At 43.7% G+C, this 22,534-nt stretch overlaps 1 protein-coding gene across 44 annotated transcripts in view; it reads left to right on the forward strand.

Annotated features, from left to right (window-relative positions):
- The first annotated feature begins 1,301 nt into the window (after positions 1 to 1,301).
- Positions 1,302 to 22,534, forward strand: part of LOC101788146 (butyrophilin-like protein 9) — a 58,249-nt gene continuing 37,016 nt past the window's right edge. For 7 of the 44 annotated variants that reach the window (XR_010046362.1, XR_001199225.3, XR_001199226.3 and 4 more), the window contains exons 1-2: positions 11,421 to 12,069; positions 13,414 to 13,562. Coding sequence is in view for 2 of the 44 variants with exons in the window: in XM_063245242.1 (XP_063101312.1) it covers positions 13,499 to 13,562 (64 nt within the window). In the remaining 42 variants the exon portion in view is untranslated. Of the gene's footprint in view, positions 1,608 to 1,666; positions 1,685 to 2,310; positions 2,723 to 3,588; positions 5,187 to 6,723; positions 6,841 to 9,179; positions 10,056 to 11,420; positions 12,070 to 12,124; positions 12,692 to 13,413; positions 13,563 to 22,534 lie in introns of those variants that run through there. The other 37 variants (XR_010046328.1, XR_010046333.1, XR_010046335.1 and 34 more) reach the window with 37 other exon arrangements.

The raw sequence follows: 22,534 nt of genomic DNA on the forward strand, positions 1-22,534 counted from the left end.
GCTCTTGAGTGGACTTATTATTCTACTGCTGCCCTTCCTGGGCATCCTAGCTTCCTGTGCTCAAGTGCTCACTGTACTGCTCCAGATGAGCTCAGGCACAGGACAGACTCTCCTTCCTTCCCTCTTTTCTTTCTTCCTCTTGGAGGACAGAAGCCCTGACAGAATTATCCTGCTCCATGTTTTCTACCTATGGTCCGCCGTGGTGGGGCAAAGCAAACACCGTGGGTGGAGACTTGGCAACACAAAAAACTCAAACTGAGTTGGAGCGGAACTCAGTGAAGCCCAGATGAGAAAGACACCCACATCCTGGGAGGTGTGAGTCCTCAGCTGCTGGCATGGAGCTCAGGGTCAGCTCCTGGGCGACCAGGGCACCAGTGACCCTGAACCCACTCCCCAGGGTGACCTCAGAGATGCGTGTCCAGCACCATGGTTTCCACTTATATCCGGTATTTATTTATTTATTTTTGCTTCTCTGTTGCACAGGGACCGGAGCTGTCACTGACTCTGGTGTGCTGTCTGGACCCGCAGTCCCCAGCAAAGGCATCTGGGCTCTTACACACACACAGCTCTTTGCTTAATGCTGCTAAGCTGCTCACCAGCTGTCTCCAGTTCCCTGCAGCACCAGCTCTGCAAAGCGATCTCTTCAGGCCTCTCTGGGCGGGGAGAGGGGCAGGGAGCTCACTGCAATGAACAGCTCCTGCTTGGCAGAGAGCAGAAAAGGTAGAGGCTGAGTGCCTGCCACTGGCCCAGCATCTCTAACAGCTGCAGGGGAACTGTTGGGGGGATGGGTCCGCAGCACAGCTGGGGCAAGAAGCCTTCCTGGTGTGGGACCCTTGCCAGCTCAGCTCTCAGCGGCCAGGGCCTGAGCAGGCCCAGAGCATGCGCGGTGGGGACGCAAAGCGCTGTGAGCCCTGGGAGGCTCATCCTGGAGAGAGGGCGGGGCTCCCTCGTGGGCACTGTGTGGAGGTTGGGGGCAGAAAGCGGGCCCTGCCTTTTAGAGACAATGTTTGTTCCCATTAAAAGTGACAAGCTCAGTAGAATCAAGTTTACCTTATTATGTTCATTAAAAATGTGGACGTTTTTATAAAAAGAAAAAAAAAAAATTGGCCAATAGGGCAAACCCATGTTTTCCATATCGGGAAAAATTATCCTTGCTAAGTGGAGCGAGGAGGCAGCCTCTTGCTGCAGAGCTAAGGGGTGTGGGTGTTTGCTCTAGCAATGCTTTCAATAGGCTCAGGACAAAGCCCTGAGTCCTGCCCCCATCACAGCTCAGGGCAGAGCCCCAAGGAGATGCGTGCTCCAGCTCCCCAGAGCAGCCCTTCCCTGGAATCAGCTCCAGCGCTCACTCTGGACTTGTCTCAGAGACTCGAGAGTGAGCACCTGGAATGTGCCCCCCGAAACTGTCACATACTGAGCTGTTTCAGTGCCGAAGGGACTTTACTTTCGTGTTGTCTGGTTTCCTTTTTTTTTTCAGTGTAAGGGTTTTTTCAAAGTTCCTGTACACGAAGCGCAAACGTCATCTGCAGCCAGCTCCCGTTTCCGGTTCTCCTCGCTGGCCCATGCTGTGGAGGACACCAGACAAGTACCCGGGAGACCCTCGCCCAGAAGTAACACGGGGATGGGGGGGAGGTGCTTGTGGGTTCACAGGCACTGTGGCTGAAGGACAGTGTGTCTGCCCTCTGGGGTGAGCGGCCATGGCGAGAGGACAGCAGTGACCCTTGTCCTTTGTCATTATTAGAGGTGAAAGACAGTAATGCAGGAAACAGTCTGTCATTTCATTCACCTGCATTGCGTGTAGAAAATAGGAAACAGTCCAATTATCACCTTTCTGCTGGAGCCCAGGATTGGCTGACAGATAATCAAGATTTTTAGGATAAATTGGGACTCCACTGAGACCCCCCCCGGCAGGCAAGGCTGAAGCAAGCAGTGATAACTTTATTGAGGCGCAAACCTGGTCAGGCCAGGGGCGCAAAGACCATTGGCCCCCAGAGGTGAGGGCATGTTGTGTAGGGGTGATAAGATATGGATGGGAGGCATTGCTGAGGGGGGTACACAGTTCTGGGTCTCTGAGTAGGGGGTGTAAGGTCCCATTATGATAGGGCTGTGCTGGGTACAGGGGGTGCTGGAAGGCACTACCTGTCTCTTGTGGTTTTGAGGAGAATTAGCTGTCTGCCAGTTGAGCTGTGGGGGAGGCTGCCAGCTGGTGGAGCTGCAGGAGGAAGCTGCTGGCTTCCTGATTCTCACTGCCCTCTCAAACTTGAATAACAAATTTGAGGGGGTGGGGGGGGGTGGGGGAGGGTGTTTCTGACTCCTAGGCGGGTGGGGTCTAGTTCAGAGACCCAATCTCCCTCTCTGCTGTGCTATAGAGAGAGCTAGGGATGTAGTTTCTCAAGGCTTCTTCAGTGTGACTGAAGGCTGTGTGGGCAACACACAGAGGAAAATGGCTGGGCGCTCTGCTGCACTGGAGGCTGCTGGCTGCTGTGTGGGCAGCATCTTGGCCTGGATTAGCATGGATTTCCTGTGGGACAGCGGTGGAGTGAGTCATTGGGAGGAGTTGCGTGTCTGCCATGGGTCAGCCTTGTCCTTGGATGAAGTCTGTTATAAATCTCTTTGGCAAGGCCTAGCAAACAACAGTGTGGAGACTGAGACTAGAGGCCCAGGAAGGGTGAGCAACCAGGACTTACCTCCATTTGGAAGATGTCTCCTCCCCATCCTGAGAAAGGTGTTTATGAGACTAGGAGATACCTAATTTTTAAATTTTTGGCATGTTTGTAAAGCCAATTTGCTAGTCTTGGGCAGGTGTGAATCCTTATGGCTGGTGACTCGGGTAAGGAGCAGGATGGAGGGATCCCTGGGACCCTCAGTGGCAGATTGAACAGTATGTGGTGATCTGTCTGATAGCTGTCCTCCAGGAGGGAGCTGAGATGAGGGGTTTGTAGCCTCTATGAAAGTTGTGCTGGAAGGAAGAAACAACTAGGTGAGTTTGGGAGGTGGAGAGGAGATAGCTCCCTTGGTCAAGGAACCATCCCTCTGAAGTGGGCTGTGAGTGTACTGCTAGCTGTTCTTCTGTGGTACAATGGGGGTGAAGCCTACAGAGGAGCAGTATTGGCCCTGAGAGGCAGTGGAGACTTGTAGGAGGCAGTGGCTCTCTTTGCTGTCTGATCTGCAAAGGAGTTTCCTGGTCTTACATGCGATTTGAGTGTTTGATATCCCGTGTAGTGAGTGACCCCTGCCTGAGTGGGCGGAAGCGCTGCCCCTAGGAGTGTCTTTATCAGGTTGGAATTGACCACAGAGAGTCCCCAGTGTGAGAAATCCCCTTTCTGTCCTGATTGCTGCATGATTGTGGAGGATATTGAGAACATACTCTGAGTCTGTGTAAATGTTTATTGCTGTTCCCTTTTCCAGGGTGAGAGCTCCGGTCATGGCTGAGTTCATCCTGCTGTGAGGTGGTCCTGGGGGGGAGAGCTTGAGCTCTGATTACTGTGTTGGTTGTGACTATGGTGTCTTCTGTTTTCGTTGTCCATGTAGTTGAGGCCTTGCTGGAGCTGCAGTCTCTGAGCCAGATGTGCTGTGGCTTAGGTACAGGAAGGCCTGAAATGTGGGGAAAGTTTGGTGTGTAACTGCAGGAGGGAGGGGCAGTCATGTTCCCAGGAGGGTTGGAGTTGCTATCTGTTGTTTGCAGTGAAATTAGGGCATCTGCTGCGATGGATTGTAATGGTAGGTAATGGTGAGGGTCTCACATATGAAAGGATGGAGTTGTGTGAGTAATGGGGCACGCAGTATGTGGGGGACATGTGAGGAGCTGAGGAGAACTCAGATATCGAGAAGGGAGTACAAGGTCATCAGAGCATGGGGGAGGGTGATTTTTAGCGCTTCTAGAACATAAGTACAGTGGCTAGGAGGGCCATCATCTGATGGTGGGCAGCATCATATCGGTTATTATAGACCTTGAACGCCTGGGAGATTACTTCCTCTTTGGGGAATTTAAGGGTCAGTCTCAATTATTTGGAGTTTTTCCCAATGTCAGGGCCTGATTTGGTGATCAAATGTATTTTGAGAATTAATTGTCCCTCTGGGCTTTCTGAATTGAGAGTAGTATACTTTGTCATGGTGCTGTGGGCTGGCACATAAAAGTAGCTGGATTTTTATCTTTTACTGGGGGAAGGGTACTGGGAATCAAACTCATAACTTCGCACTAGCTAGGCAGGTGCTTACGGCACTGAGCTAAATCCTGGGCACTGGATTGTTAGCTTTATTCTAGGTGTTATGTTTTGTGTCTGGTTGTCCCCCTCAAGCCTCCTGCAGTCATGGAGGTGCCTGAATACAGCATTTATAATTGTTTCATTGTCTAGCCCTGCCATTGATGATATGAGGGCTGCACCTGCCCAGGGACAGGTTGTCAGTGCACAATATCAGGGAGGGAAGGAGGTGTGTTCTTTCCTTTTGCCCTTTTGTTCTTGTCCCTTGTGACCACCATGAATTGTTGCCTCTCATCCACGCCACCCTGCCTTAGAGTCAGCTGAGTAGAGACTGAGACCTCCACAAACAGCTAAGTAAATCTTTCCTTCCTTAATTTTGGGCATCAGGTATTTTGTCTCAGCTAGGACAGAAAAGTAACCAAGATACTAAGCAGTTTTAAGTCAGTCATCATCAACTGATTTCCGGGCTGGTGTTTTGAGTCCCTCAGCAAGATGAACAGTCATGTATTTGTGTATCCTTTCTGAGGCACAAGGAGGGAGCAGTGGTGGTAGGGAAATGAGAAGGAGTTGGCAGGGGTGCAGGAAGTGCAGAGGAAGGGGAGCCTGTGAGGAATAAAAAATGCCTGAACAAATAGGACCTTAGACCACTTAGCAAGCTTATGACAAAACTTATCAAAATCCTGGAGAATAAAAAGTTAAATGTCTTTTATGTGCCCATTTGGGCTGGCTGTCCAGCTCATAGACTGGAGAAGCTATATTGTAGAGCTCAGGCATTTTGGCTTCAGGTCAGGAGTAAGATGGGGAGGCTTTAGGCCTTTCAGAATGCAAGTGAGTGGGGAGGTGACAGGAGTACAGGGAGTTACCCAGGAGAACTCCAAAGGGGATGTTTCCTTTCAGTTACTGGAGAGTGAGGACTGTGGACAGGGAGATCAAAACAGACATATCTGAGACTGGGTGACCATCAGGGATCCTGGCTCCTGGCTGGGGGTGAGTATGACCAGCCCTTGGTTTTCTGCAGCATGACTCTGGCTGATCTGGAGAGTCAGTAAGGGTGGAGAAGGGAAACAAGACACAGTCAAGGGGAGGAGGGGAGGGAGTAGTGTCACTTACCCAACTTGAGGGAGGATCATCACCAGCAGCAAGTGGAGGCCAGGGGACACCTAGAGGTCCAATGCTGATGCTGGGCTCAGGGTTGTAGGAGGGGAGGTTGGACCCTTGGGGCAGGAAACTTCCCTATCCTCCTCACATGAGGCAGCAGATGGCAGGCTGAACCAAGGCATGACTGAGGCCACTGACACAGGCAACTTCAAAGCAAACAGCAATGGCTATTACAGACTGGGTGTGATTAGGCCTACTGAGAAAAGACCATTGACCTCAAGGCATGGGTGAGGGCATGTTTTATGGAGGTGATAAGACAGAGGTGGGAGGCTTTGCTGAGGTGGGTACACAGTTCTAGGTCTCTTGGGTAGAGGGTCTAAGCCAAGGTGATAGACAGGGCAGTGTTGGGTACAGGGGGTGCTGGTAGGCACCACATGTCTCTTGTGGTTTTAGGGGAATCATCTCTCTGCAGGTTGAGCTGTGGGGGAGGCTGCAAGCTGGTGGAGCTGCATGCAGAAGCTACTGGCTTCCTGTTACGCATTGCACCCCTCCAGGTGTCAATAACAGATCTGCTAGGGGAGTTTTTTCCCTCCTAGTTGGGTGGGGGGTCTAGATCAGAGCCCTGACAGTAATTAATCCTTGTGATGCTCAGTTCCCTTCATGCAGTGATGAAGAGACCCATTTCTGTGCCCCTGTCCCTTTTCTGTGAAGCCCACACTTGTTTGAATGATTCTGCAGAAGGTGCTGCTCTCCCTCTGGGCTTCTGCAGGAGAAAAAGGGGAAACAATGTCTATGAGTCAATATAACTTGATTGACTGGGGACTTAGGGGATCCCTACTAAGTAAGGCTAACAGTGTTTCTGATCCCCATGAGGTTTTTTGGAAGTTGTTAACAAGACAGCCTCACAGCCTCTCCCTACAGAGACCTCATCTTGGGGAGGGGGGGGGTTTGCAGGATTTAACTCACCAGTTCATCAGGCTGTGATTCATGATGAGCCTGGGTCTCTACAGACTACTGACTGGAAACTTGGCCTGCCCCATGTTGTGGGGGAAAATTGATGGATCACAGTATGCACCCCACTAAAGACACAATTATATCAGGGCTACACAGAATGACAAAAAAAAATAATTTAAATATGTATTTACAATTCTAATGTTCTCCATTATGGAACTGTAGTCTGGGATGAAACTTTCCTTCAATGTAAGGGTTGTACCCTAAGTCATGGCATTCAAGCAGAAGAAGGTATTTGTTGCAGACAATGAAGCCTCTCAACTCTGACACCCCACTGACAATCACCTCCCTTTCCCACTCTGAGAACAGCATCCTGTTCTCCTGCTCCCTGGCCAGCTGAGGTACCCAGAGGTGCAGAGCTGGAAAGTGTGTAACATGGAGTAACTGCCTTTTTTCTGCCTGCCGTTTCCCCTAGGAGCCCTATATACAGCTCTCATCTCCTGCTTGGTGCTTAGACTTTGCAGTGCTGAACTCCACAGAGGCCATTAGCTAACGAACTTCCCCCCCACTTCTCAGTGTGCCTCTGCCTCTGGTGAGCTAAAACTGCTGTAACAGTTGATGAAAGTGTAATGATCTGGGAAAGCTGTGATGGGAGCGTGGATATCAGTTAATCTAACTGGCCCTTGATCTGACACTCAGATGCTGCGCCTTCTGCAGTCCTCATCTGATCCTCTTGTACGTGGAACTAGCAGCACAACTGGCCTGATCACTACTGGAACAGTCTCTCTAGCACTGCTGATCTTGGTTGCTGTCTCTGTTGACTTTGCCTACTCTGTCCAGATGCCTAGCATTGTAGACAATTCTACAAAAACAGCATGTGATAGATACCAAGGGTCAATCACAAACAAACCTGCTGGAGACCACGGTCTCAGCTGATGGGAGATCAGATTGAAAGTCTGCAGTTACAACAAGGCCTCCAGAGTCACTACAATGTTACCTGATTTTGCATAGTTCTCCTACTGTATCATTGGCCTGCTCACTCCTGGGAACATGTTAGAAAACATATTCAGGGGGCCATACATCAATATAGAACTCTGGACATGGATACTTTAGAAAAAGAAGCAGGGACTATGTCTCAATGTGATATAAATAAGCAGCAGAGAATGTGAGGCTTTTTAAAACACCACATGGCATGGATTTTATTGTGCCTGGGTTCCGGCACAATAAATGTAAGGCCTTCTGCCCCAAAGAGAAGCGTGTCCCTTTTACAGGGATGGAGAGAAGGCAAAGGACAGTAGGCAGGAAGATGTGTGGTTAAATTTTCCTGGCCATCTTGTGTCTCAATGGGCAGAGTTCTTTCAAGGGCCCCTGGTAAATTCTTGAGTGTCTCTAGATGTCTCCAGGAACCACAGACTATCCTTCCCTTATCTTATTTCCCTTGTCTTACCTCCTTTCCTGAGTTTGCCAAAGATTGCCTGGGTGCTGAGCTGAGTTCCCTGCAGAGAGAGGAGGTTCTGTGATGATGAGGCTGGGGGCTATGAGCTCAACAAACTTAAAATTTGGATGAATAAACCCAGGACTGAGGGAGATTTTCTGATGCCCTCAATCAGCTGAATCCTATTAGATACAGGGCAAGAGCCCTGCTAGACTCACCAGGCAGAGTGGGAGGGGAAAAGGAGGGGCAGGAAGCATAGGCCAGGGCAGGCAGTCAGAGAGGGAGAGCAGCCAAGGCTCTGGGATCTCCAGTTTGGGTAGAATACCGGGGTCCCCGGGCTCCCAGGCACTGCCACCAGGTTTCTGCAGCGAGTCCATTGTGCTGAGAGTGTCCACGGCCCCGGCCATGCACAGCAGCTCCAGCGCTGCTTTCTCTGCTGTTGAACACATCCTCAGGGTGGGGTTCACGGGGCTCCTGGATTCGGAGTTCAGTCCAGGGTCTTCACGATGGGGCAGGACCATCATGGTGGGATTCCTGCTGGGACAGAGCCGCCAGATCCTGGGGAAAACTGAACAGAGGACCACAAGGGTGAGGAGCCAGGATGGGCTGAGAGGTCCCTGCTGCAGGACCCCCGGGCACTGCGGAAGTGCGCGGCTCATCCGCTAGGGGGCGTTTGGCCAGCCCAAGGGACGCATTGCAATTAAGGGACTGCATGGGATTCTGATAGGAAGAAATTACCATGCTTTGTGCTTTGTATCATGAAAGTGGAAACTGCTGGACAGACACACAGATTTCATGGCAATGCAGGCGACCTCTGAACCTGTGACCCTAAGTGCTCCCTTGTCCATCATATATTGATTATAAATGTGGATGTCCCTAAGCTCAGTGTGACTCCTGAGAGTGTTTTAGTACATGGAGAGCCTGATGTTGTCCGCTGTGGAGTTCTAGCTGGGATCCGCCCTGTCCTAGCCTACTGTCATAACACCATGGTGCTCGCGAGCAGGTCCTGTGTCCCCTGAACTCACTGAGTACTCGGGGACATTCTCAGCATTGAGTGACTAGCAGAGTTTTTGGAGTAGGTGACTTGGCAACTAAGCACCAGAAATGATAAAGCGTGGTGTCATCTTGCTCATTTTCATCCCTGAATGTTATAAATCAACCTGAGATGCAAAGACTAGCCCAGCTGCCCACAGTTCCAGAGAATGTGCTATTTCCAGGCAATTGACCCATTTCCACTTTATTTCAAGGTATTGTCACAATGTCACCTATGCTATGATAATACACTCAGCAGATCTCTCCATGCAGATACACAGGACATAAACTGCAAGCCCCACCTCTGCTGGACCAGAACACACTGCTGTGCTCTGTCAGGACCCTGTCCCCTTCCGGCACTGATTCCAGGAACAATGACTCATTCCATCTCTCAGATACATAGTGCCGAGCTCAGAAAAGCTCTTTGAGGAAACTTTACTTCTCTTGTTAATTTTATATAGTTGTTTAAATTAATCAGACTCTAAAAACATACTTATAATAATAACTGTGCCCCTACATGAATCTGTATCGAGCCCAGCATTTACCATTAGTAATTCAAGGCCTAATACTTAACTGTAACCTTACTGTAACCATAACAATCCTCCCCTTTACATTTCCCTGTAAATACATATTTTCACATATGGGATATTTTAATGCCCCTGAATTTGACCCTGGTTCCATCCCATCACGTGATTAAGTCATAGACCCATGGACTTTTGGACCCATAACCATGGACTGTCCACAGACCATGGGCCCACTTCAGCCTACACTGCAGCCATCCCAATGGCCTTCTTCCATATGGAGTTACAGGCCATGGGTGACTTCTTGATGTCACCCCGATTCCCTTCATGAAGTGAAGATTGGTCCCGGGCTGCCATTTCCACAGACTCTGTGGGTCATAGGAGAGAAATAACTCTACATAATAGATGTAAAATCACATTTAAAGGCAGTAACAAAGACAATATCATATTCCACAGAAGGAAAATATCAGTCACCTTTGATAAAAGTAATGCTTTGGAAAATTCTGAGCAGACGCAGGAGACTGACCAGTGCATCCTCTCCAAGTTCTGCTGACCTTTGTTCTCTTACTATTGGACTGGGTACTTCGGGTTTTTGCAGTGGGGAGACTCAAGCCTAAGTGAGTCATTATTTCCACCAAACACAGCCAGTCCTGAGGCCCACGCACTGCCGAGTTTCTCTGATATCCTCCTGAGGTCTACAGAGCTCATTGCTCCACTGCCAGCAGCCTCAGTCCCCAGGAATCAAAGACCTGCTGGAAGGGCTCTTGGGAGTCACCCATGTGGGGACAGCACTGGAGCTCAGCCTCAGCTGCAGACGCTGTATGTTCACCTTGAAGTGTTTCTTGATTCTGATGATATAGAAAAGTAGAATCTTCTCAGGGCTGGGGATTTAGCTTAGCAGCATAAGCACCTGCCTTGCAAGTAGGCGGTCGTGAGTTTGATCCCAGGTACTGATAAAAAAAGAAAAGTAGAATCTTCTCATCAGGAATTATTTCCAGATTTACAAGTGACTCATCCTGGTTATATACAGAGCTATGATCATGGCTCACACCAATTTCATTCAGTAGCTGACTTACTGAGATGGATACTGGGCCATCCCTGATGATAATGGCCTGGTGTAGGAAATCTGGACATGATTTTACCCCAAACACTCAAACCTAAACGACTCCATGGCCTGATTTTCTAAAGGACTGGTAAATTTGACATTTTTTCTTTCTTTGTTATTAGGGAATCTTGTATTTTTTGAGCCCTCTGGCTGCTTAGGCATTTTCTTCTTGTATTGCATGATGTCTCCTAAAATATCCTCATCTATGCCCCATGGCTACAGCCAAATCCTATGAATGTCATTAAATCTGGGCTATTCCAGAAATCAGCAGAGAGAATTATTTTCTGAGGTTTTCCCTCAGTCTCTGCAGAGAGAACCACCCACTAATCCACTCGTCAAGCTTGTATCAGTCTCTACCATGACTCAAACTTACTAAGTTAATCCTAGAAATACATGGAGGTATTATTACCATAAACAAAGTATCCCATACACTGTGGAATAATTATAATCTGCTAAAATTTCAGACCTGTTTTTATGCAGTGCTGTAAAAATTAAAACCATTGCTGCAGAAAATCTAAACAGAGTAACTATATTAGGATTTGTTTTCCTCTTCCTAATGCCCCTACAAAAATATTATTTTCTCCACTTACAACAGCTTAATTCTTATTCTGTGAAATTTCTTCAACAATGTACGTCACCTAAATATACCAAAAAGAGGGCCTGTCATGATTTATGTCAGTGGCCCACAGGCCTCATGCATTTGCATTATGCGTTTGTGATTGGCTCATTGTCTAGTGCTTGGATTGATGGTGTCAGTGCTACACCCACCTAGGGGTGGAGCCAGGATGTGATGTAATGGGTGGAAGAGGGTCTCTCTCTCTCTCTCTCTCTCTGTCTCTGTCTCTCTCTCTCTCTCTCTCTCTCTCTCTCTCTCTCTCTCTTTCTCTCTCTCTCTCTCTCTCTCTCTGTCTCTGTCACTCTCTCTCTCTCTCTCTCTCTTTCTCTCTCTCTCTCTCTCTCTCTCTGTCTCTGTCACTCTCTCTCTCTCTCTCTCTCTCTTTCTCTCTCTCTCTCTCTCTCTCTCTCTCTCTCTCTCTCTCTTCTCTCTCTCTCACTGGTTTCTGGCTTGCTGTTTGCAGCTGCCATGAACTGCGGGCCTGCCATGCCACTCTGCCTTGGAGCCAACTGAATATGGACTAAAACCTCCAAAAAACTGTAAGAAATAAACTTTTCTTTTCCCAACTTTGGTCATCAGATATTTTGTCTCAGCAATGAGCAAAAAGTAACTAAGACAGGGCCCAATCCATTAATAGGACATAGAAGTGCTACTAATATTATAGCTTCTTTTAAGGAAAACAATGCTGAATTTTCTTTATTTTTTATTTTATTTTGTCTTTTTCCTTTTTATCAGTACCGGCTATCAAACTCACAACTGCCTGTTTGCAAGGCAGGCGCTCATGCCGCTGAGCTAAATCCCCAGCCCTGAATTTCCTTTATTTTGAAGCTTAGGCAAGAGGATATCAGTTTGGGGTCTTGAAGAGCTGATTGAGTCTACACCCAAGCTCTCTCCTTGTCAGGCCACCTCAGACCTGCTCTGTGTCCCTTGCACCAGGCACCACACAGCTCGGACAGACCTGAGCTCAGAACCCAGGACCTGGTTCTGAGGATCCATCCATGGTGGGAGACAGAGCAGAGCCCCCTCCCCCAGCTCAGGCTGCCCCTGAGCTCACCCGCTGTCCCTGCCCTAGAGGCTCTCTGTGGACCCTGCTGCAGCTGCCCCTCTGTAAGGTGAGTAACTGCTGCTGCTTTCCTGCTCCAGCGTCCCTGCGTGGTGATTTCTCTTCAGGAAGATCTTTGACCACACACAGAGCTTTGTGCAAAGAGCATTGAGTGTGTGGGATCAGTACCTTCTCTGTGTTTTTAAGGCCTTGAGAGAAGAAAGCAGTTTCCTAGCTGTGTTTCTTAACAGAATTGCTGGGAGGCTGTGGGGTTTTTATTGGCATTGCTGGCTTTTTTGTTTCAGTCTCTTTTTATTTTTGTCACCATGTTTTAATAGTTATTTTATAAACAACCCCCAAACCCTGTTTGTGTCCCTGTGCTTGTGAGTGTGTCTGTCCCTTCATGAATCAGATTTCTGTGACCTCCTCCACCACCAGGATTCACAGCAGCTCGGTGTACTCTTGGCCCCAGGGCTGCCCTGCTGTCCCCATCCATCCACCCTCTGTGCCCGGGGCTCCTCCCTGCTGCCCATGAGTTTCTTCCACACAGGCAGAGGGGAACAGACCCCCACAGCCTGCACCTGGAGAGGGCTCTGCCCACTTCGCACAGCGCCTCCTGGGCAGCCTTGCCGCTGGTGTTCACTGCCCAGGAGTCTTCATCCAGAGCAGAGCAGATACCCGTGCGAACTACGGTACATTTCTGGGCTGTTTTTACATTTTCAGAGATTGAGTAAAACTTCTAGACAAGTTCCTGGTCATTTTTGGACCTGAAACCTAAGATAAGCGAGTGCTGATGAGAAATGATGAGCCGTATTCTGTAGGGCACTGGGCGATCAGCCCTGCAGCAGGCCAGTGTTTGCTCCAATCCCTGCCAGCATGTGAAAGTCCCTATAGATTTCCTTTTTATGCTTCTGCCTCATAATTGTGTAGTGTTTACCTGTAAGGTTAGATGTTGGAGTTTCTTTTTTTTTTTTTTTTTTTTTTTTTTTTTTTTTTTTTTGTGTGTGTGTGTGTGTGTGTGTGTGTGTGTCTTTTTTGGTTTTTATCGGTACCGGGGATCATACTCACGACCTCCTGCTTGCAAGGCAGGCGCTTATGCCGCTGAGCTAAACTCCCAGCCCCAATGTTGGAGTTTCTTAATGACTGAAAATGTTGAAATATTAGAAAGACTGAATGAATAGTTTCCAATTTTAATTCAGAATAAAAACAGTTGTAGAACTAAAAATTGCTTGGGTCCGTGTTTTCTTACACAGTGATGTTTTTGGTTCATTGTGTAATCAGCCACCCTGTTACAAACTGTATTTCTTCTCGTTTATCTTCTAATGTATAAATTAGAAGCTAGAGTGCACCGAACCCTGCTCCAACACCCCGCACTGAGGTGTTCTATCCAGGACTTATATTTTCCCGTTTTCAGCAGGAGAATGACCATGACAGATTGACCTGGACACCAGCTGTAAGAGAGCGAGGACAGGGTTCGACCTCCCCCTGAACCTTCTGGGATGCAGCCCTGGGCCCTGTACTTCAAGTCCCTCCTTCTCTGGCTGCTGCCCTGGCCAGGCAGAGGTGAGTGAGGAGGAGCCAGGCGGGCTGGACCCTCTTGCCTTACACCGCACACAGGGCTTGGCCTGCACTGCCCCTGAGGGTCTGGGCCTGGCCTGGGCTGCCCTCTCTGTCCTCTTCCCTTCCCGCTGTCCTTGCTTTTCAGGGTAGAATGCTGCAGGTCCTCAAGCACAGTTTTTATTAATGTATTACAAATTAAGATGCTCAAATAGTCTTTTATGAGTAATTCTTTTTAGTTTTGCACCTCACCTTTTTTTTTAAGTTTATAATTTATTATTATTATTGCAGTACATAGTGATCACAGTCATTCTGGAAGATATGGACATATACACAACACTTCTTAATTGCCCCCCCCCACTAATTGCAGGAGCCCTATTTCCATTTTTCTTACTTCAACTCTTTTTTGAAAGCTTTGTTTGGCCATTATAATTAAGCTTATTGGTACAGCTTAGGTGTGCATAATGCTCACATCCACCGTAGGGAACTTGTATCTGTGCATGCAGCAGTGAAATTTGTTTTTAATTGAACTCTGGATACTGCATGAATCTCCTTGAGGTCAAATGTTACCCCCTGCTGGCGACTCAGAGTGGGACCTGTGCCCAGGGCCAAGCTCTACCCACAGGGCTGTGGCACCTTTGACAGGGTCTTCCATGTGTCTTTTTTTTTTTTTTTTTTTTTTTTTAAGATATTATGTCAAACTTCATTCTTTTAAAATTTCACATAAGGCTGTGAAAAGAAGGAGCCACAGTGCACACAAATCTGTAATTGTCATTTCTGACTCTTTAGAATCCATCTTTGAGTTCTTTTAACAAGGGCTTCAGGTTTAAAAGAGTGCCAGTTGATAAGAGTAAATAGCATTTCAGAGGTGGAAACTGGCTTGATTCATGATACCTGCTCTGTGGACAGGGATTGATTGAAATAAATATGATGCTCAATGTAAATGAAAAACACCGTGAAAGTGAAATATCAGGACGGCTATACAGATGAGCTTAATAATTATTTTAGTGAAATATATGCTACTGTGCAATAAATGTATAAACATAACTTGGTAAAACTTAAAAGACAATTTTGAATTATAAAACTAGCTCTTCTGCATTCCTAGAAAACATTCCAAAGCCCACAAGTCTCTGAAAACTAAAATCTTCTGACCTGAAGCATTTTGGATATGGGATACCTATGTTGTAGCAGTGATACATTTCCTCACTTACTCCTGGTCACAGTGTGGTAACCTGGTGTCACCCTAATAATAATAGCTCCTGTTAACATATTTTAAATTTTGGGAATGCACTTTAAAATCCAGCAAGTGAAATATGTACTTCTGACTTAGGTCCATGGACTTTGAATATTATTGTGTGTGTGCGTGTGTGTGTGTGTGTGTGTGTGTGTGTGAGCGTTTCTTTTTCATTGTGAACAGGTCTTGTTAAGCATTTGATGTTTGTAAAATACCTGTGTTTAACTTCAGTGATAACGACACATGTTTCTCACTTCTGGCACTATAGTCTCTGGATATTTGTGCTGGCTGCCGGGTAACCTTTATTCCTTTCCTAACACTCCTCAGCTCTGAAATTCTTCAGCACCAGCTGTGGGTCCAGGGCTGCAGGTCAGTCTTGACCCAGCTGCAGAGTGAGTGCAGGACAGGGCAGCAGCATAGTCCCAGTGTCTGCCCTGCCCGTCCCAACTGCACACGGCCCAGGCCGCCTGTGCTCCTGCTCTGCTGAACACAAGTAGAAGAGTTCCTCTTAGAGATAGTTGGTCAAGTCACAGTATCAAGGCATACAAAGTGAACATTCAAACAGAGAGACTGCAAACTATCTCTAAGATGATAATGTGTAATCTATTAACTGGTGATTTCTTACTGTTTTTTTTTTTTTTTTTTTTTTTTTTTTTTGTAGTTCTGTATTACTTGTACCCTTACACTGCTTTGTTTTGTTTGGTTTTTTCTCTTTTTCCTTTTAAATAAAATTTTAAAAAAAGAGTTCCTGTATTTCCTTCTTGGGAATCATTAAATGACAATCTCCTGCCCACCCACAAAAGTGCCTTCCGTGGGACACTAAGAACTAAACAGCGTTGTTAAGTGTTAAAGCCGAGTGTGATGCACAGCCTGAGTAATCAGCTAACAAAACTGATTAAATTACACAAAACCAGTAACCCCGCTGCTGTGACAGAAAGAAATCCCCTAGCCTACTGAGCCCTGCAGTTGTGTTCTTACAGAAAAGACACCTGCCCGCAGTGAGTACAGGAGACACCGTTTGCTGCACATCTTCCTCTCTATATTCATCTTGAAAATGAAGCAGCCAGCGGTATCAGTGAAATGTCTTTCCCAAAGGGAAAAAGGACTTTATGTCTTTTATGTCACACTGATAGACACAGCTTAGAGCGTGGTCCCAGGGCTCCCCTGCACTGTGAGGAGTGGTAGCAGCTCTCTCCTCACTGGAGTTCACACTCTCACCTGATGGATCCCAGACCTTAAGGACGATGTGTCTGGGTCATAAAACTAAGAGGAAGCTCAAGGGGCTAAAAGATTAAAGACAGAGAAAGATGAGCAGCTATTTTGAAGTAAACAAGACAGTATAATAGCTAGGAATGATTTAATATCATCTTACTTTGAAGTCCTACCATGCTTTTGTTCTTCTGTTTCCATTGGTTCTATCATGTTGTAGCTTACTGGATTTTATTATGTGTGATAGTATAAACAAATTTTCTGGGGCTGGGGATTTAGCTCAGTGGCATGAGCACCTGCTTTGTAAGCAGGCAGTCGTGAGTTCGATCCCTAGTACCGATAAAAAAAAAAAAATGAAAAAGACCAAAAAAAAGTTTTTTTTCTATGGAAAGTGAGATAATATAATAGCCATTATTCATTTTCTGTTCTTTGGTTCTGAATGCCTTGTAATACTTTCATTCTCTCGAATGGTTTTATACTGTTTTGTTATGTTTGATACTGTTGTATATGAAGTTATACTCAACTATTTCAAAGAATAAGACATTATGGTAGTTACTGTTATGTGTTGTCTTGTGAAATACTGTGTTGCTTACATTGTTCTGTTCTGATCTGCTTTTTTATGTCCTATTTTGTCTTAATCTCTTTAAAATAAAAAAAAAATTTAAAAAAGATTTCTCTTGGAAATGGAGAATTCAAACATTTTGTTTTTTATTTAATTTTCATAATGCCACACACAGATTTCCTGTTGTAATATTATACTGTTTTGTACACATCTTTTTATATTCATTTTCTTTTTTAAAATTTAACTTAATTATATTAGTTTGTATTTTCATTACCCATATTGGGAGCGATCACCTATACACGCCAGAGCTCTGTATCTTACCTCCTTCCTCGTCCCTCCCCGCCCCCTCTCCCTCATCCCCCCATCACTTCTTACAAGCTTGTTGATACCACTTTTCTTGGCTCATGCCATGACACAGACTGTTCCCTTCCAGTAGAGTTCTAGGGTCCTGTACCCGGCACATCTTTACTCCTCTCATTTTCCTTCCCCTCCTCCCACTCCTCTCTGTATCTCTTTTGACCACTTCCCTATTGGATGACATCTGTCCCCTTGTCCCCTTCTGTGCTTCGCTTGTCACTTTCTGTTTTTCTTTTGTACTTTGGCTCGCTCCAATGAGAGATATCATAAGATATTCAAGTTTTTATGTTTATTTCACTAATCTATTTTAGGGTGCATGCATTTTCCTGAAAATGCTCCACATTTGCCATTCTTTATGTCACGGTATTATTTCAGTATATATACAGATACCTCATTTTCATTGGTCAATCATATTACATGTTGTTGTGCTGTACATTTTTGTTTCAAAGTTTCACTGTAGTGTGAGGATTTAAAATTGCTGGGGAGGGTACCTAGCAGGGCAACAGCTGAGTCATGTGGAATTTTTCATTTCAGTTCTTTGAGAAATCTCCATAGAGATTTCCATGATGCTGGTACTAGTTTGTGTTCCCACCTGCAATTCAGAGGATTCCTATTTTGCCATAGCCATGCCAACATTTTTCAGTGTTTGATTCGCTAATGATGGCTGCTCTTTCCAGAGTAAGGTGGGATCTTAGTGTTGCTTTAATTTGGGATTTTCTGATACACAGAGATGCTGAAGGTTTTTTTTTTTTTTTTTTTTTTGTATAATTGTTACTCATTTGTATTTCTTCCACTGGAGAGTATCTGTTCATTTCTCCAGCAGATTTATTTTGCTTTTCTGCATTTCTTGACTGGGTCTCTAACTTTAGGTTTTTTCTTTTTTTTTTAAGTTCTTGTGTTTTCTAGGTATTAGTCCTCTGTTTGAAAATAGCTGTGAAAAGCTTTTTTCCCCCATTCTGTAAGTCTTCTCTTCTAGCCACTAAATGATTCTTTTGCTGTAAGGAAGGAAGCTCTGTCGTCTGATGTAATCTCATTTGTTGATTGTTGCTGCTATTTCTTTTGCAGCTAGGTTTCTGTTTAGAAATTCCTTTCCTACATCTATGTCTTAAGACATTTTATCTAATTTATTTTAAATTAGATAGAAAGTTTATAGTATTTCTTTTAATGTTCACATCTTTGATCAATTGTGATTTTAATTCACTATGTAGTGAAAGTTAAGGGTTCCGTTTCATCTTCTGAAAAGAAGTTTTCTGAAAACCAGTTTTCCTACCACCACTTGTTGAAAATGCTGTCTTTCTTCCAATACATGCTTTTGTCCTTTTGTCAAAGATCAAATGGTTGAGTGTGTCTGTGAAGGTTTCCATATCCTCAGTTCTATTCCACTGATCCACGTATCTATTCTTGTTCCAGTACGGTGACATTTTTATTATTGTTGCTTTGTAGCATAGCTTGAAGTCAAGTATCACTATGCCACCTGCTTTTGTCTTACTGCCCAGAAATACTTTGCTCTTCTGTGTCTTCTGGCTCCATATAGATTTTAAGAGTGTTTTCCCTATAGCTATAGAGTAAGCTGTTGGTATTTTATTAGGAATGCATTGCGTATGAATAAAAGCTTTGGAAATGTAGCTACTTTGACAATATTGGTTCTGTCTATCCAGGAGCAATGTGCATCTTTCTATACCTGATATCCTTGTCAATCTCCTTTTCACATTATGGTGGTTGTCTTCATAGAGATATTTCACTTCCTTGGTTAGGTTAATCCCTATGTATTTCATTTGTATTGATGCAACTGTGAACAGTATTACTTTCTGAATTTTCTTCTCATCCTATTTATCGTTGATAGTCAAAAACAGTAATGAATTTTGCATGCTGATTGTGTGTTCTGCTACTTTGCTGAAAGTGATGATTATGTACAAGAGCTTGTTCATGTAGGTTTTTGGGTCTTCTCTATAGTACCTTTTGTTAATTTCTCTTACCTAATTGCTCTAGACAATGTTTCAAGTACTATGTTGAACAGGAGAGGTGATAGTGGACATCCTTGTCTTCTTCCTGATTTAGGGGAAATGCTCTTTGTTTTCCCCTATTCAGTATGATGCCAGCCTTTGGTTTGTCGTAAATCACTTTCATCATTTGGGGATCTGGCCCCTCTATGCTTGTTTTCTTCAGGGATTGTATTGTGAAGGAGTGTTGGATTTTTCCGCATCTGTTGATATGACGATGTGGCTTTGACCTTGCTCCTGTTTGGTGCTGTCTTACACTTACAGACTTACTCATGTTAGATCATTCTTGCACCTCTGGGATGAAACCTAACTGATCATGGTGTATGAACTTTTTAATAACGTGTTACTTTCTAATTACTAATAACTTTATGAGTTTTACATTTATGTTCATTAACAACACTGCTCTTTAGTTTTCTTTTTTAGTTGTAACTTTATCTAGTTTTGGTGTCAGGGTGCTATTAGCTTCCATAAACGAATTTAGGAATATTCTGTCACTTTCAGTTTCTTTGAAGACTTTGAGAATCACTGTGATATTATATCCTTAAAGATTTTGTAGATTTCAGGCATGAAGTCATCATGCCCTGTGGTGTTTTAGTTAACAGATTCTTTATTGCTGAGTAAATTTTATTGCTTTTTATTGGGTTGCTCAGCATATTTGTATCTTCTTGGGTTAATTTTTGTAGTTCATATGTGTCTAGGAATCTGTCCATTTCTATGAACTTTGTCATTTTTTGAAATATAAATTCTGATAGTAATCACTGTCATAGATTTGACATGTCTGTCGTAATTTTACCTTCACCATTTCTAATTGTATTAAAATAATCTTTTATCTGTTTCTCTTAGTGTATCTTGCTAAGGCCTTGACCATTTTTATATATTTTTTAGAAGAACTAGGTCTTTCATTCATTGATGTTTCTAACAGTTTTTTCAGTCTCAATTTCATTGAATTTTGCTCTCAGCTTTATATGTCTCTCCTTTACTTCTAGTTGAGGCTGGTTTATTGCTATTCTTCAAGTGTCTCAGGATTTCTTATATGGTTAGTTATTTGGACCTGCTCTCTTTTTCCAATATGAGCATTAATTGAGATGAAGTTTCTTTTTCAAAATGGTTTCACAGTGCAGAGGTTTCATTGAGTTGTGCATTATTATCGTTAACTTTCACAGCTTTTAAAATTACATCTTTATTTATCTGTGATCCATTGGTCGTTTAGAAGTATGCTGTTAAGTTTCCAGGAGTTTTTCCTTTCCAAATTTTCTTCTGTGATTCATTTATAGTTCCAGTGCATAATGGCTGGATAGTATATATAGGGGATTTCAATTACTTCATGTGTACCTAAGCAGTGCTTTGTGGACTGGTGTGTGATCTGCTTTGGAAAAAGTACCATGTGCTGCTGAAAAGATTGCATACACTTTTATAGAGTAGTGTGATATTCTGTATTTATCTATTAAGTCTATGTTTTTAGATTTGTTTTAGCTGTGAAATATTTTCAGAATTTTTATTTAATGTGCCTCTGCCAATAAAGGCTGTTAAAATTCTTTATTATGACTTTGTTAATGTTTATTTTACCTTTGGATTTCAGCAGTTTCTGTTTTAGGAAGATAGATTCTCCAGTATTCTGTGCATCCATGTTTATCAGTGTTATATCTCCTTGTTGATTTATCCTTTAACTAATATGAAGTGAACTTCTTTGTTTCTTCTCTTTGATTTTAAACTGACAGATAACGTATCTAATATTAGAACTGCTGCTATGGCCTGTTTTGATGGTCTTGGTACATTGAATGTTGTTTGCCATCCTTTGATTTTTAGTATATATATACTTTTTTGGACCAGGTATGATTCTGGAATACAAATAATCTTTTGGGATTTTGTTTTTTGGTCCAGCTGCCAGTCTGTGTCTTTTGATTGAAGAATTGTGGCCATTTATATTGAGTGATATTACAGACATCTGTTAGTTTTTTACTATCATCACCTTCTATGTCTGCTCGTATATCACTTGCTTTACTTTTCTGACTGATGCTGTTGTTGTTTATTTGTTGACCTCACTACTTTCCTTTGTATTTGAAGGTGTGCCCTACCTTTTTTTTTTTTTTTTTTTTTTTTCTTTCTAGAATAGTGAGTGTTTTCTCTTGAACTGCTTTAGCACTCATGTATCTTCTGAGCTGGTCTTTTCCATGGACATATCTTATTTCTCCATCCTATTTTAAATTATAGACTTGCTGGGTAAGTTAATCAGACTTTGAAGCTATCTGCTTTTAGGGCTTTAACTACTTTACTCCAACTTCTTCTGGCCTTCAGGTTCAGTGCTGAGAAGTCTGTTGTGATTCTAATTGGTTTTCCTTTATATGTAATTTTTTTTTTTTTCTGTCTGCTTTTAAAATTCTGTTTTCTGTGATTTGAATGAGGACATGCCTTGGTAAATTTTTCCTTTCATCATAATTGTTTGGTATTCTATAAACATAGTTTACTTGTGCTTGGAATTTTTTTCTTATATTTGGGAAGTTTTCCTCCACAGTACCTGTATGCATGTTGGTGAACCCAAATGTGCAATTTCTAGATTTTCTCTTAGTTCCAGTCAGCATTAGATTGTTCTGCCTGATGTCATCTAGCAACTTCTGATAGTCTTTTCTTGTTCTCTTGATCTTTTTTTTTAATTTGAGGTCTTTATCTTGATTCACCATTTTGTCCTCAGTGTTAGACACTCTGTCTCCATATTGGTCACTTCTGAGACATATGAATGCTACACTGTTTTCCCTTCGCTTATTGCTTTCTGAGGATTCTGTATCCTTGTTGAACCTGTCATTCAAATTTTGACTTGTTTTACTTAGATAGTCTAGTCTACTTTATTCCTCCAAATTCACTGTGAGCATATGGAATTACTTCCTGTAAACTTTTGGTTCATTTCCTCTTTTAACTCATCTGTTTTCTTCATCTTTCTAAGAACTTCATGGATGTTTCTGTCTGATTGTTTTCTTCTCCCTTTGTGATCTCTGAACTATCTTGGGTGAGCTGGAGATGGGTTAGGAGATCTTCTATTTCCTTATTTCCCCATTTTTCTACTCTATCTATTTGAGTACATTTATATCTATATCTATATATCTATCTATCTATTTTAAAAAATATGTATGTGTTTCCTTTTTTCTTCCCCATCCTTTTTGGGGCAGGGGTTAGTAGAAAAGTAAGGAGAGCATGTGATTATACAGAGAGTATTAGCAGGGTGTTACCTCCCCTTGAATAGCTTTCAGCTTTATATGTCCAGTTCTAATCTATCACTTACCTCATTTATTTAAGTGGGTTTAACTCAGTCCCAATGTGTTGCCACAAGAATTGTTCCAAATAACAACACCACAGAGTCAGTCTGATATTTCCATATGACAGTCCTTGCAGTTAGCCTCCACCTTTGTCTGTTCTCTAAACAATGTGCAGCACTTCCATATCAATGAAATCTGAGGCAACTAAAACAAAAGTACACAAGAATTTACATGTGATACAGTCATGAAAATGTAAAAAAATCATAATCCTATGTTATTAAATAACTCCAGAAACATTAAAACAAAAGAAAAATTTCAACCACTGAGATGTCTGATGAGAACACAGATGAGCTATTTCAAGGAGTCAC

The sequence above is a fragment of the Cavia porcellus genome, unplaced genomic scaffold, assembly GCF_034190915.1.
Source record: "Cavia porcellus strain 051 isolate PalLab524CR breed Dunkin Hartley unplaced genomic scaffold, mCavPor4.1 scaffold_2, whole genome shotgun sequence".
In the NCBI taxonomy this organism is placed as follows: domain Eukaryota; kingdom Metazoa; phylum Chordata; class Mammalia; order Rodentia; family Caviidae; genus Cavia; species Cavia porcellus.